Source organism: Phyllobates terribilis, unplaced genomic scaffold, assembly GCF_046119375.1.
Source record: "Phyllobates terribilis strain yellow unplaced genomic scaffold, ASM4611937v1 Scaffold_3__8_contigs__length_932513732, whole genome shotgun sequence".
NCBI lineage: Eukaryota > Metazoa > Chordata > Amphibia > Anura > Dendrobatidae > Phyllobates > Phyllobates terribilis.
Window position 1 is genome coordinate 467,719,538 of NW_027362763.1, and position 14,710 is coordinate 467,734,247.

The 14,710-nt window shown below is 38.8% G+C and overlaps 1 protein-coding gene across 1 annotated transcript in view; it reads left to right on the top strand.

The window, feature by feature from the left end:
- Window positions 1-13,288, top strand: part of NR2E1 (nuclear receptor subfamily 2 group E member 1) — a 73,433-nt gene extending 60,145 nt beyond the window's left edge. Inside the window, exons 5-9 of the mRNA XM_073673178.1 lie at window positions 1,323-1,469; window positions 3,414-3,510; window positions 3,881-4,030; window positions 6,084-6,189; window positions 11,096-13,288. Coding sequence (XP_073529279.1) covers window positions 1,323-1,469; window positions 3,414-3,510; window positions 3,881-4,030; window positions 6,084-6,189; window positions 11,096-11,258 — 663 coding nt within the window. The 3' untranslated portion in view covers window positions 11,259-13,288. The remainder of the gene's footprint in view (window positions 1-1,322; window positions 1,470-3,413; window positions 3,511-3,880; window positions 4,031-6,083; window positions 6,190-11,095) is intronic.
- Window positions 13,289-14,710: the final 1,422 nt, after the last annotated feature.

Sequence of the window (14,710 nt, forward strand, 5' to 3'; positions counted from 1 at the left end):
TGTCATGCAGCAGGTATCAATGCTTGGAACGGACTCAAGACCTCAATCCACTTCACACAGAGGCAGGTGCTGACTGTGGAATACAGCCGGTATCTGCCTCTAACAGCGACCAGAGCTAGATCCTTTCACAGCTGTTTAACACTTTGAATGCCAATGTAAATCTCTGAAATTGTCATTTAAGTGGTGCAATTTCACCTGGGTGTCTGTTCAGGCACCCCCTCAAGACATAATCGCAGGGTACCAATGTGTTGCCATAGCAGCCAGGGCCCTGTTGAAGGACCCATTGGTACTCCTGTGGAGTACTGAAGTGTATATGGGAATATAGAGTATAGTACGATCTACAGTATGGATCGCAAGTTCAAGGCAGTCCCTTTCCTGGAGTAAAAAATTCAATGTCAAATAAAAAAAATCCTTAAAAAAAATTAGAGAAAATGTAATCACTCCTTTTCCTTAGCTAACAATTAAGAAATAATAAAAAAAAAAAACATTTCGGTATTGCCGCATCATACTGACCTGAAGAATCTTACCGCTAGGTCATTTTTACCGCACAAGGAATGCAGTAAAAACTGATTGGCCACTGTTCTGTTAGAGTAGATGTTGCTTTGACAGAATCCTGAAGGGCTTTGGTTGATCAGTGATGCTGCTAATTGGCTGCAGCAGTCATGTGACATTACAATGTCCCGTGACCAGCCGAGAATAGCAGCGCTGGCAATGCAGGAATGGCGCCACTACAGTAAATCAGTATTGATTGTTTTTATCTTATGTGATTAAGCAGTAGTTGTCTAGTAGTGGACAGCCCCTTTAAGATATGAAAACATAAAAGAATTGTCAATAGATATCCAGTCACAGTGATCCTGAAAATGATGAGATCCCGCACTTTTATTGAACTCATGGGGAGTCTACAAGCCCTTTGAGAGTACTAATTGATATAATGTAAACTTAAAGGGAAACTCTGATGGAAACTCAAATTCCCCATTGTAAGTATTCATAAATGAGTCCTTCAAACCTACTAATGAGTATAAATCAGTTGGGGTGGCCTAGCAACCAAAGACAAAAACCGCAATGAATCTGCATGGATTATTGTAGATTCAGCACGATCACTTTTAATAGAGGATGATGGCACCAAGAGAAAAAAAATGTTTCACTGAAAGAGATGATAATAATAAAAATACAAAGTAAGCAATATTTGAATCTAATAATAAATCACATCTCATTCAGTTTGTTATGCATTATATACATTACTAATATAGTAATACTTATGTTCAATGAAATCAAGCACAATAAATTACCTAAAACTAAACTAATGAAGTAACTTTTTCTAGTATCCCCATGAAGTGAACGGCGCTCCCCTCTACCTCTATGAGGTGGCGACGGAATCAGTATGTGAATCTGCAGCACGGCTTCTTTTTATGAGCATTAAATGGGCGAAGAGCGTACCCGCATTCTCCACTTTGTCCTTACAAGATCAGGTAAGTGCTAAGTAAAACATACTTCTCTTTTGTTTGCATTTTTTCTTTATTGTTTTTTACTTTATTTTTAATATACTTCTTTTAAATTATAATTTACTCAGATTACGCTACATTTTAAACTAGAATTAGATAAAGGAAGCTTGTTTGTATGCTGAAACCTAATATAAAGATAGTGTACTGTAAACAATCTAATTAACCCGGCATATACAGTAATTTATCATATATTGTAACATGACACAGAAATTATGATTCTCATCGCCATGTCTGAGCCGCACTTCTTATGCGCTTTTTTATATTTATTTCTATACCATGGATTTTGACTGAAGGAAAATAAAACACTAAATCTACAGTAGTGAAAAAAAGTATGACATTTTCAAATGTAAATAAAAATCATGCAAAAAACGTCGGGGTTAGTTAATGTGTCTTTGCTCTAAGGCCGTCCATCTCTCTATGTTTTGTTGCTGGTTTCAATGAAAAAAAAATTTAATTCATGGTGCAATCAAGAAATGTGGATTGGATTTTAATAGGCAGCAGAACACCTAGTGACAGTTTTGGGAACTAAATCATCATCCATTAGCACATTATCAAATTCACTTTTATATATCTACGGTCAACATTTTACTTTTATTGACTTTTTTTTTCATTAAAGGGAACCTATCACATGAACAACCTGCAGTCATGGGGTTAATCTGCAGTTTAATAGTGTTCTGAACCTGCCCTATACTCGCATGTAGATCCCCGCTGCTGGGAAGAAATTAAGTTTATTCCCCCCTGCAGCATTTGGGTTTCACTCAAGGGGTTGGCATCGGCACAGTTTCAGTCACCACTCTGTGTATAGTGAGCAGTGGCAGTAACCACGCCCCGACCACTGACTGACAGCTGACCATAACACTGAGCTAGCTGTCAGTCAGTGCCGGGGGCTCGGTTACAGCCGCCATTCTCTATACATAGAGTGGTGACTGAATCCGCCCCCATGACTGAAATCTGAATGTTGCTGGGGGAATAAAGTTAATTTTCTCTCTCTATTGTGAAGGTCTAGGTGCCAGCGCTGGGCAGGTTCGGAACGCTATTAACCTGCAGATTAACCCCATATCTACAGGTTAATAGCGTTTTTCCATGACAGGTTCCCTTTAATGTTCAGCCACAATTGAACATTGTTGATTTTGACTTTGTATATCCTAAGGCTATGTTCACATGCAGCGTTTTTTGCTGCATTTTTATGCAAATTAAAAGCTGCTTTTCCCAGTGCCATCACTCAGAAATCTCATGCACACGCTTTTTTTTTTGTGAGAACTGCAGCATTTTTTTAAACCTGCAGCAGGTCAATTCTTCCAGAGTTTTTGCAGCTTTTTTTTCACCCATAGAAAGTGGGAAAAAAAACTAAACAAACATTTTGTGCAGTTTTTAGTGAATAAAAATAATTTTATTAAACAAGTACTGTAGACAGAGCACACATGTAATCCACACCCCCAAAAAAGTTGCAAAAAAAGGTATCAAAAACGCAGTAAAAATACTGAAAAACAGCCGTTTTGAATGCAGTGTTTTTACTGCAAATAAAGCATTTTTGGCTGCAGAAAAAAATGCTGCATGTGAACATTGCCTAAATATTCTAATATGAAGCTTCCCAAATCCCCCCTTTTAACATTTCATTAGTCGACATATTATTTAGCCTATATCAGCTTTCTATAGATTATGCTGTTCTTTCTCCTTAAATATTTGTTCCCTTAAATGAGACATTTTGTACTTTAGAGACAATTCAGTTTGCATGGATGAGGAGTATTATAGATACAGTCTTGTCTGATCTTCAAAATCATTAACGAAGCATAATTGAGGCAAAATATTCAGTAATAAAGAGTTCTAAAGAGCAAGCAAAGGGCACCTGAAATAAGAGCAGTATACATGGCTGATGTACTTGTAAACCTATCATTCATATATTGTTGGCAGCTGATGCTCCTGGAAGATGCGTGGAGAGAGCTATTTGTTCTGGGAATTGCACAATGGGCCATCCCGGTGGATGCTACCACGCTACTGGCTGTATCTGGTAAGGACGGCTCAATTTAATGACTTTGTTGTAGAAATTAACATTAAAATACATTGCTGGGAATATGAACAACATGTGAAGAATAACAAATCCCATGTGAACAATAGACCCTACCTGTCATTTATAAATCTATATTTAAATGCAAATAATGTTGTCTTGTTGTATTCATAACTGCTTGTTTCATCATTGAAATGCTAATCACTGTGTTTGTTATCATCATCCAAAGGAGTACTTTATTATCATTTTCATAAAAATCGACGTGGAAATAGTTTATACCAGGCTGTCAGATACATGCTAAGTGGAAGAGATTTGCAGGGGATTAGAAATGAAAGGTATGAAAACTATACATTTAGATCTGTTTTGATTTCAGGAATGAACAACGATAACACTGATTCTCAGAAGCTGAATAAAATCATAGCTGAAATCCAGGCGTTGCAGGAAGTCGTGGCGAGATTTCGGCAGCTTCGACTAGACGCAACCGAGTTTGCCTGTCTCAAATGCATTGTCACTTTTAAGGCTGGTACGTTACTAATGGCTTATGACTAGATCACATATCTAAATAAATGGAAAATGTGCATTTTTTAATACAATTGTACATTTTTAACATTACGTCTAATTAAAAGTAAATGAATCAAAATGAATTTTTCTATACCCAACCATTTTAGTATTAGCAAAAAATAAATATATTTAATATATTGTGTAACTTTACTGGTGATTTTAATCCAAACTAAGCTGTGTGCAAATATCTCTTACTTATAGTGTGCAATTTCTAAGCTATAAATGTAATTGTTTCTTAGATTTTGTTATAAAGCAATTTTAAGTATAAAACTATATATCTTAATATCTACCTCAATGCCATAACAATAGGTGATGTAAAGGTTGCATTCACATCTAGACCCTGGAGAACCAAAGGCCACTTTTCTATGTGAAAGAAGACACATGCATACATAAGGCATGTGATTGTTGAGATACCGAAATATAGATTTTGCATCAGGGTCCAGGAGTTTCAAGTTACACCTTTGCCCATGCATAACCTAAAGGGGTTTCCACCCCAGATGATATCTTAAAGAGGTTGCCCACTACTCAGACAACCCCTTCTCAATCTCTGTTTTCCTCTAGAAAAATAATAACACCTATACCCACCTCAAGTGCCGTTACCGTTCCAGCAGTGTCGGCACTGGCTCTCCTGGGGATCGCGTGATAGCAGAAAGCTGCTGCTCTCTCTCTTCTTCTGGATATATGTGATTCGTCTGAAGGTGGGGAGTATGAAGCCAGCTCTGATTGGCTGCAGGGATCGCATGACATTTCAATAGGAGAGTCAGTGGCGACACAGCTGGAATGGCACCGGCACCAGGTGAGTATAAGGCCACGGCTCCACTATCAGTGTTCGGTCAGTATTTTTTATCAGGAGTAGGAGCCAAACCCAGGAGTGGGTGATAAATGCAGAATTGGTGACTTGTTTCTATAAGACCACGGCCCCACTATCAGTATTCGGTCAGTATTTTTTCTCAGGAGTGGGAGCCAAAACCAGGAGTGGGTGATAAATGCAGAATTGGTGACTTGTTTCTATTATACCTTTTCTCTGATTGTTCCTCACCTGGTTTTGGCTCCAACTCCTGAGAAAAAATACTGACCGAATACTGACCAAATACTGATAGTGGGGCCGTGGCCTAAGTGTTATTATTTTACAAGAGGGAGACATAGGGATTGAGAAGGAGTAGCTCGAATAGTGGACAACAACTTTAACATCATGATTTACTATCAAAGTCATGACGACATATTGTATGAAATGAGCGCCTATGGACGTTATCAAAGAGTATCTTCTCGTCCACCAGATGACCGGCAGCATGTTTATAGAGGCTTATAATCTGAAATGACCCTTCTTATGAATGCTCATTTGCCAAATATCAGCCTTAAAGGGTTTGTCAACACCTGGTGAAATCCTGCATTGCTTTGCCAAATCCTAATGGTGTATTATGCACACAACGTTAGGATTCGGCTCCACTTGCCGAATGCAGAGGTCACCACTTGACCGTAAGTATGCAATTTGCAGACTTACAGTCACAAGCTAACTAGAGTTTCAGACACGTCTCTCAATAGAACATTGAGCGATGTGGCTGACACACTTGTTGGCAAGTGACCCCAAGTCTACAAATCGCATACATCCAGTTACGTGATCACCTCTGAAACTGGCAAATCCTAACAGTGTGTGCAATGCATGCCACTATGATTCAGCAAGCTGCAGCGCGATACAGTGCTTGCCAAAGATTTAACCAGGGGTGGACAATCCCTTTAGGGGTCTTTTTTCACAAGCTTATTATATTCAGCAAATGAGCGTTCGTTTTTGATTATCAGCCTGTATAAACATGATGCCAATCACCCGATGAATGAGAAAACACTTTGATAAGATGCACAGTAGTTCATTTAATACAGTGGTGTCATGACCTTGATCGTAAATAAATTGGTATATTAACAAAATAGTATGGAGAATACTAATTGCCATTTTGCTATAATTTCTGCCTATTGGTTTGCCTGTTGTGTTACTGTATATTTATAAGCTGTTATTCTTTCAGTACCTACACACAGCGGCTCTGAACTGAGAAGTTTCAGGAATGCAGCAGCCATTGCAGCCTTGCAAGACGAAGCTCAGCTCACTCTCAACAGTTACATACATACCAGGTGACTAAGTAACCTTCAAGCTTAAAAAGAGGTTGTGCACTACTGGACAACCCCTGCTGAAATGCAAAATTGTCCATAGTAAAATATAAAAAAAAAAGACTTGCCTTCCTCCCCGACCGATGGCATTCCAGCAATGTTGGCACTGTGCTTCCAAGCAGTCACATGACATTGATGTATCTCAAGACAGCTGCAGTCAATCAGTGGCCATTAATTGGCTGCAGCCTTCACTATTCCATCAGAGCGGACACGTTCAATTACAGCATGTCCAGTAGTAGACAATCCCTTTAAAATAAATGCTTACTATGCGACACCATTTTATCACATATGTACTGTAAATACGCTCAACATTCTGCGCTTATTCATTTCTAATTCATGTTTCTTCATAATGTTAAACATTTAGCTGCTATCGAAACGCATGTAAGATTTTATGACAATAACACTTTCCTATAAAATGTTTTATTTTGCTTGTTAAGTGTATCAAGGCTTCCTTGTAATGAGGCCAGTTTCAAAAAGAGGTCGGACAACAATAAGATCTTAAAAAAACTTTGATCAATTACAAAAGAAAGTATGTGAAAAATTGCAAAACATTATTATTACCTTGAAGGAAATGGGTCATCCAAAAATGACATAAAAAAACAGTTTTTTTGTTAAATCTATTTTGGTTTTTAATTTTGATATTTTTTACATTTTTTTCACATCACTTAAAAAAAGTAAGCAAACAGAAATATTGCAATTTTCACACTTGTCACTAGACTTAATATTGGACTCATACTTCTTTTTATCATTGGCCACATGGACATCAGCATGTCAACAATAGACTGACTGACTGATTCAATGACTTCTACAGAAGAGTTTCCTAGTCATATTCTGATCAGAGCAAAGGTCATTGTGAAGGGAGGGGGAGGAGGTGAGCTGTGTCATCACCTATTGTGCAGAGTGGATCCTATGTTATGTAATGTACATAGAGGTGTTACCTTTCATTGCAATCCTGTCTATCATGATAGTAGTCTCTTGTAAAGAACAGGAAACACAATATAAATCTAAAATTAGGCTCAGTGGCCGGTGTGAAAATTGCAAGATTTATTTATTTTTTATGATAATAGTATTATTAAAAAAAAGAAAATATTTTAAAAAATACATTTAAGAAAAAACTTGATTTAGTACATTTTTTTTATTAGACATTTAAGGTTTATTCTTAATTACCGTTCTTTAACCCCTTCCCACCATTCATCATATATATGTACAGACGCTGAGTCACACTGTATACAGCCGGTGCCAGCTGTCACTCTAACAGCAGTGATTGGACTTAGGTCCAATTAGTGTTGTTTAACTGCTTAAATGCTGCTGTCAGTCTCTGACATGGCATTTAAAGAAGCACTCCTCCCATCAACATTTTTAGCCTTTTAATATATTGCACTCATCATATTATATAGCACTGTGTACTTACAATTGCTTATTCTGCCCTTCTACCCAGTTAATTCTCCACTTTTTCATTAGGTCTATGACATCACATGATTGAAAAATTGACTAGCTGAATTCTTTTAAGCTCTATGTAGAGACAGGAAATCTCTTTTTCCTGCATGAGTGATAAGTTACTGCAACGGTCCCTGGCAGAGGGGAGGAGCAGAGCAGCTGGGTCAAAAGTTGAACAGGGGGATGACTCATGCAGGGGAAAGAGACTTCCTTTTTCTACATAGAGCAGAGAAGGATTCAACTAGTCAGATTTTAATTACGTGCTGGAAAAGAGAAGAATTAGCTGGGTAGAAAGACAAAATGAGCAATTGTAAGTACACAGTGCTATATAATAAGATGATTGCAATATATTAACAGGATAAAAACTTTGATGGGAATGCTTTTTTTAAGTGATGCAACCCTGAAGGGGTTCATCACTTTGATGGCTGATGGGTTACCATGGCAGTTGTGGGCCTGCTGAAAGCCCTCATCGCTGGCTCTTTGTACTTCTATAAAGCCCAGCCACTACTTGAGCTTCATACAAGATTGTTAATATCACTATATATTGCAATAGAATACGGAAGTATATAGTACAAGCAGGGGCGTACATAGAAATCATGGGGCCCCATAGCAGAAGCTCTAATTGCCCCCCCCCACCACAAAAAATAAATAAATATTTTTCTGTGTCACAGAAGAGCAGATCTCACAACTTTCCTGCCTTTACTTAGTAATTTTCCTCCGGCTGAAGTCCTAGATTCCTCTTTCATTGCCCCCATAAAGTATTATGCAAACAAAAGTGTGATACCCTCATAGTGCATTCCTCCACATGCGCTGAATAATGACCCTACTCTACCCCACCTCAACTCCCAAGGCAAAGTATGGTGACCACAATACAGTATCATCCCCCAACTGTGACTCCCACATAGCTCTCCATACGGTATAATGGACCTACATACAGTATAATGGCCTTCACTAGCCCTCCAAACAGTATAATGGCCCCTGCACAGCCTTCCAAACAGTATGATGGACCCCACACAAACCTTCACACCGTATGATTGCTTTCATACAGTATAATGGCCCCCCACGTAGCCCTCAAAATATTATAATGGCCCCACATAGCCTTCCATATAATATAATACGCCATCCCTAATCCTCCATATAGTATAATGCGCCCCCCATAATCCTCCATATAGTAAAATGCACCCCCCATAATCCTCCATATAGTATATTGCGCCCCCCATAATCCTCCATACAGTATAATGAACTTCCCATTGTCCTCCATAGAATATAATGCAATCCCCATAGTTCTCCATACAGTATATTACACACCCCATAGGGTAAAATGCAGCCCCCATATAGTATAATGCACCCTACAGTCCTGCAGTATTATGGGCACCTTGTACTCACTGATTTTAAAATACCGTATATTTTAAATAAGCCGACCCGAGTATAAACTGAGGCCCCTAATTTTACCACAAAATACTGGGAAAATGTATTGACTCGAGTATAAGCCTAGGGAAATGCAACAGCTACTGGTATATTTCCCCAATTCTGGTACATATGGCACCCCTCATCCCCCCAATCCTGGTATGTATGGCACCCCTCATCCCCCAATCCTGGTATGCATAGCCACCTCATCCCCAATCCTGGTATGTGTGGCCCACCTCATCCCCCAATCCGGGTATGTGTTATGCTCACGCCTGGACTGACTGGCGTGAGCGTGGTTAGTGGTCCCACTGGGCCACGAACAGAGGAGTGCATGGAGGGGTGTGACTAGGGGCCTCGCCAGTTTTGACCACGAACACACGGCGGCTTAATCGACTCCGTGGTCTGAGGAGGGACGTCACAGCTGTTGACGTTGGGAAACGCTTGGTAATCCGCCCCCCATGGTCCCCAATGACAAGCCGCAATATCAGTGCTCATGCTGCGGATTTTTCCGCAGCGTTTATGCTGCACTCAAAAATCCGCAGCATGTACATTAATTTTGTGGACACGCAGCGTAATCGCCGCCATTGACTTGCATTGAAACGCATATTATCCGTCTCAGTACATTTGTACACACGGATGATATGCGTTTCTATGTGCGGATGGTACCCAGGTCTGGAGGAGAGGAGACTCTCCTCCAGACCCGGGTACCATAGAAACTGTAAAAAAAAGAATTTAAAATAAAAAATAAAGATTATACTTACCTTCTGATGTCCTCCCGGTGTTTTCTCCCCTCCGTCTGGTCTGCTGTATGGGTCGCGGTTTTGTGAAGGACCTGCCATGACGTCATTGAGTCATGTGACCCATCACATAACTCAATGACGTCACCGCAGGTCCTTCACAACAGCGCGAGCATTGCAAGAGACCGGATGGAGCGGATAAAACACCGTGAGGACATTGGAAGGAGAGTATAATCTTTTTTTTTTTATTTTTTACCATTCTTATTCTTTTTTTTTAACTAACTTGGTCACACTACTATAAATCCATTGCATGGATTTATATAGTGTGAACAAGTTGTCAAGCACTTTTCCAAGTGATGCTAAAATCGCTTGGAAAAGCGCTTGATAACCCGCATGCAGAAATGAATGCAAAGACGCTTGACAAACGCTTCTACCTGGCAGGAAAAACGCATGTAAAAAACGCATGCGTTTTTCCTGCCAGTGAGAAGCGTTAAAAATATGCAGCATTTCTGCATCGTGGGCACATAGCCTTAAAGAACTTTTCTGTGTGTGTTTTTTTCTTTTGACTATGGGGTTAGTAATGGGGATGTCTGATAGACAACCTCTCTTACTAACCACTGGGCTTGCGGTCAGTGGACATTACACAGCTGACATCAACCCCAAAACCATTACCCCGATTGCCAACGCACCACAGGGAAATCGGGAAGAGGCGAGGCTAAGCGCCAGAATTGGCACATCTAATGGATGCGCCATTTCTGGGGAGGCTGAGGGCGGGTGTTATTAGTCTGGGAGGGGGCCAATATCCATAGCCCCTTCCCAGCCTATTAAGATCAGCCCACAACTGTCTGCTTAGCCTTTGATGGTTATTTAAAATAGGGGGGACCCCATGTCATCTATCTATCTATCTATCTATCTATCTATCTATATCTGTATATAAGATTGCTTTATTAGTTTGTAAACTAGCTTTAAATTACATAGAGAATTACAGGATGTGATACGGATGCTAGTTGAGAAAAATCGCATTGTACTAGCATGACACTCACCCTACTTTTCTGGATCAACATCGGACAGATTTTTTATACGCTAGTGTGACTCCAGACTAAATGTATATATCTGAAATCATTGTATTTTGACTTATGCGAAAAGATCCTCTTCAAGATAAAATAATATGTTCAGTAATAATGTACATACATATTTTTTATTTAAAAAAAATCATGTAAAGTTAATCTATTATATATATTTATCCCCTAGTTAAACAGCTTTTGTACTCTTTGCATTGTGTTTCCCAGGTATCCTACACAGCCCTGCCGGTTCGGGAAACTTCTCCTGCTCCTACCAGCTTTACGGTCCATAAGCCCATCCACGATAGAGGAAGTTTTTTTTAAGAAAACTATTGGCAATGTTCCTATCACACGGCTTCTATCAGATATGTATAAATCTAGTGATATCTAACCTGGAAGACCAACCTAAAGAACATACACTGATACAGAAGACTGACTACTGGCAGATTTATTACTAAGGAATAAGACTGAAGGACACAATTATTGTGGAGAACTTTTGTCAAAAATAGCCATCATATTGATGTGCATGCTATTAGACTGTAATTTGCCACATGATGTAGCCTGTGCTGTTTGGCCCTACAAATCCAGGGGATGACTGTCAAGTACCTTTAAAAGCCCAGTTATCTGGAGATGTACATAAAAATAGTGTTTTGTCATGAACATTGTTGACCTTCTATAGTAAAACGCAGAATCCCGACGAGAAAACAGCCCTAAAAGAATTATAAGCAAAGGACATGTATAATAGGATTGATGGATGCGTTACAATGCATCTAATGTGACAGAGATAATGTTGGACCAAGTCACTATAATCACCAGAGACATCTATTCCAGACTCCCTATAATCTCACCTACAGCAATCTCTTACCTGCACATTAAACAAGCCACAGGCGTTAAAACTGTCCATTTAAAGTGTATGTTCACATGCGAGCACCAGTCACATCTTATAAATAAATAAAATATCTATAAAATATAGCAGCATTATTAATACACCGTATTACTTACATTTTACAGGTCCCTAGTAGGGATGAGTGGACCCGTGGAAGTTCGGGTTCTGGTATCTGACCCAAACTTTATTGCAAAGTTTGGTTCGGGTACCAGAACTGTACCCGAATTTGAACTAGAACCCGAACCTCATTGAAAACAATGGGGACCCAAACTTTTGATCTGAAAAATTCTCTCTCTCCTCTCGGACTTTCCCGGAACTGTGAACATTGCAATGGACTTCCAGGAGAAATCTGTGTTCGGCAATTAGCACCGGTACGAACCCCGAACTTTTAAGTTCGGGTTCGCTCATCTCTAATCCCAAGTTACACCTGTAATATGTCCAAGAGCCACTTTCCGTAAGGCCACATTTACACGTTCAGTATTTAGTCAGTATTTTACATCAGTATTTGGAAATCAGAATTAGAACAGTGAAAGGAAAAGTATAATAGAAACACGTCACCACTTCTGCATTTTTCACCCACTCCTAGTTTTGGATAAGTACTGATATAAAATACTGACCAAATACCGAACGTGTGAACGTGGCCTCAATGGAAACAATCAGCAATTTTGATGTTTGACTAATCTTTACTGCTTAGCTGAGCTCCTATAATGCAGAGGAATGGTTTATTACTATACACTTCTCAATATATAAATTTCTAGTTGAAGATTTCTGTAGACAATGAGCCAGCAGGGAAAGCTAAGAGCTTTGAGAATAATAGAATTCAGAATAATGAATGCAGCTCTGCACTCTAATACAGGCTGCAACACAAGATCTGTATCTAATAAGTAATACTACCTACAATATTTAGAAACTTACTCAACTTATGTAGATTTGTTTTATCTCAGTTATAAAATGGTGAGCTATTTGAGTAGAACCCTTAGTGTGGTGGGAAGTAAATTGGTGGTACTGGTTATGACGGAGCTGTGTTGCTCCATCAGAATTGCCAGCAGATCTCGGAAGGACAATTTGTTTCATAGCTGTGTGTTATTTTTCACTTCCAATCACTGTGGAGAAATGGCTGTGTTGGTTGAACGTCATAATGGCTGTGTCAAACGTAAAATGTAATTATACATTATATATACTTTAATGCTAGCAAATAAGTATGGAGCAAGTCAAAGAGCTAAAGTGCAAAAGGCGCTGTAACTATTTGCTAGCATGTCATGTTTCTATGGACATCAAGCCATGCTATTATTAAACTAAAGAAAATATAAACTTGGAAAAGAATTATTTAAAACAAAATTGTCCAATAAACTTGGTAAACTTATCCATACATGTAAGATGACGCTACCTTTAGATACAGTGTAATAGGTGCATTATGTTTAGTTTATGGTGTGTGATTAGGGTATAGCACTAAAATTAATCAGCACTTCAACTATCATAGACAAGTAATATGGTTCTTGTACAGTGTCCTCTAATTGTGAGCTTAAAGTTGTACTCATTTCTTTACAGAGAATAAAATATATTGAATTTGAGTAATTTACGATGTTTTAAAGGATGATCATATTTAAAGTGTGTTTTTTTTTACAGCAGCATTTTACTTTGTGTATGACATAAAACTGCTAGCAAAATTAGGAAAATCAATGTTTAAAAAAAAAATTAGTCTTTAAAACAACATTATGAAAAACAGTGGGCACATTTGTATAATTGAAAGCTTAACCAAGAAATATTAAGATACTATGACCAAAGAGGGATACATTTTGTGGAAAAATAGAAGACCATTATTTAATACATTTAGAGTATTTTTTTCTACATAAAAACAAACCTCCAGCAATCTACTTAAAACTTTTTTAAAATATGCACCTCAGTTTATAAGTTTTGAATCTAAAATGAAAATAAGTGTATTGGCTTAATTTATTTGCAGGCTAAAACTGCATCAATTTTAATATGAGGTAAAGTAGGAAACTATTTGACTTACAGTAGCTCTTTACTTCCTCCCTGCTGATTTCAGCGCCAGGAACAGATAGACAGAAAGTAGATAGAATAAATCAAATAGTATAGCAAAAGAGGGTAGTGTAAGCTACCTTGGTGTCTAAAGAGGAAAAGAACTTAGTTGGCTCTGATTCAAGTGTTTTTGTGCTGTGTAAGACAGGTACAAGATAACCTGTTTTGAAGGAAAGGGCTGCATGATACACATGGCACATCAGGATCTACGATCATTGTGAAGATTTTATTTCCATTGGACATAAAGTTTAACTCACGTGTTAAACTTTAAGGCTGTGTGCCCACGATGCTTTTTTAAGCGTTTCTGCAGTGGCAATTCCGCTGCAGAAATGCTTAAAAAACGCATGGTAGAAGGCCTGCCATGTTCTCCAATGATAATCTGCATGTGCTGTGCACATGCTGCGGAAGTTTCCGCTGCGGATTATCATTGCGGAAAAATCCGCAGCACTACCAATTATTTCGCGGAATTGCGGCGTTTTCACCGCCATTGACTTGCATTGAATCGCTTAATATCCGCATCACTGCATGTGCACAAGCGGATATTAAGCGATTCAATGTGCGGATGGTACCCGGGTCTGGAGAAGAGGAGACTCTCCTTCAGACCCAGGTACCATAGTACCTGTAAAAAAAAAAAAATTAGAATACAAAAAATACATTATACTTACCTTCTGATGGCCCCCAGTCTGCTCAGCGATCCGTCTTGGCTTCCTGGCAGCTCGCGATGGTCTAAAACAGGGGTCTCAAACTCGGCTGGGTATATGGGCCGCACATGGAAAAAATTTGAATTTGGGGGGCCGCATTCTTTGTTCAATGTGACATTTTTAGTGATACCATTTTTTTTGTATACACCTTTTGAACATTTTTGCCGTGTTTATTTTTTTATGGCTTGGGTCGTTATGGATGTGGCGATAATAAAC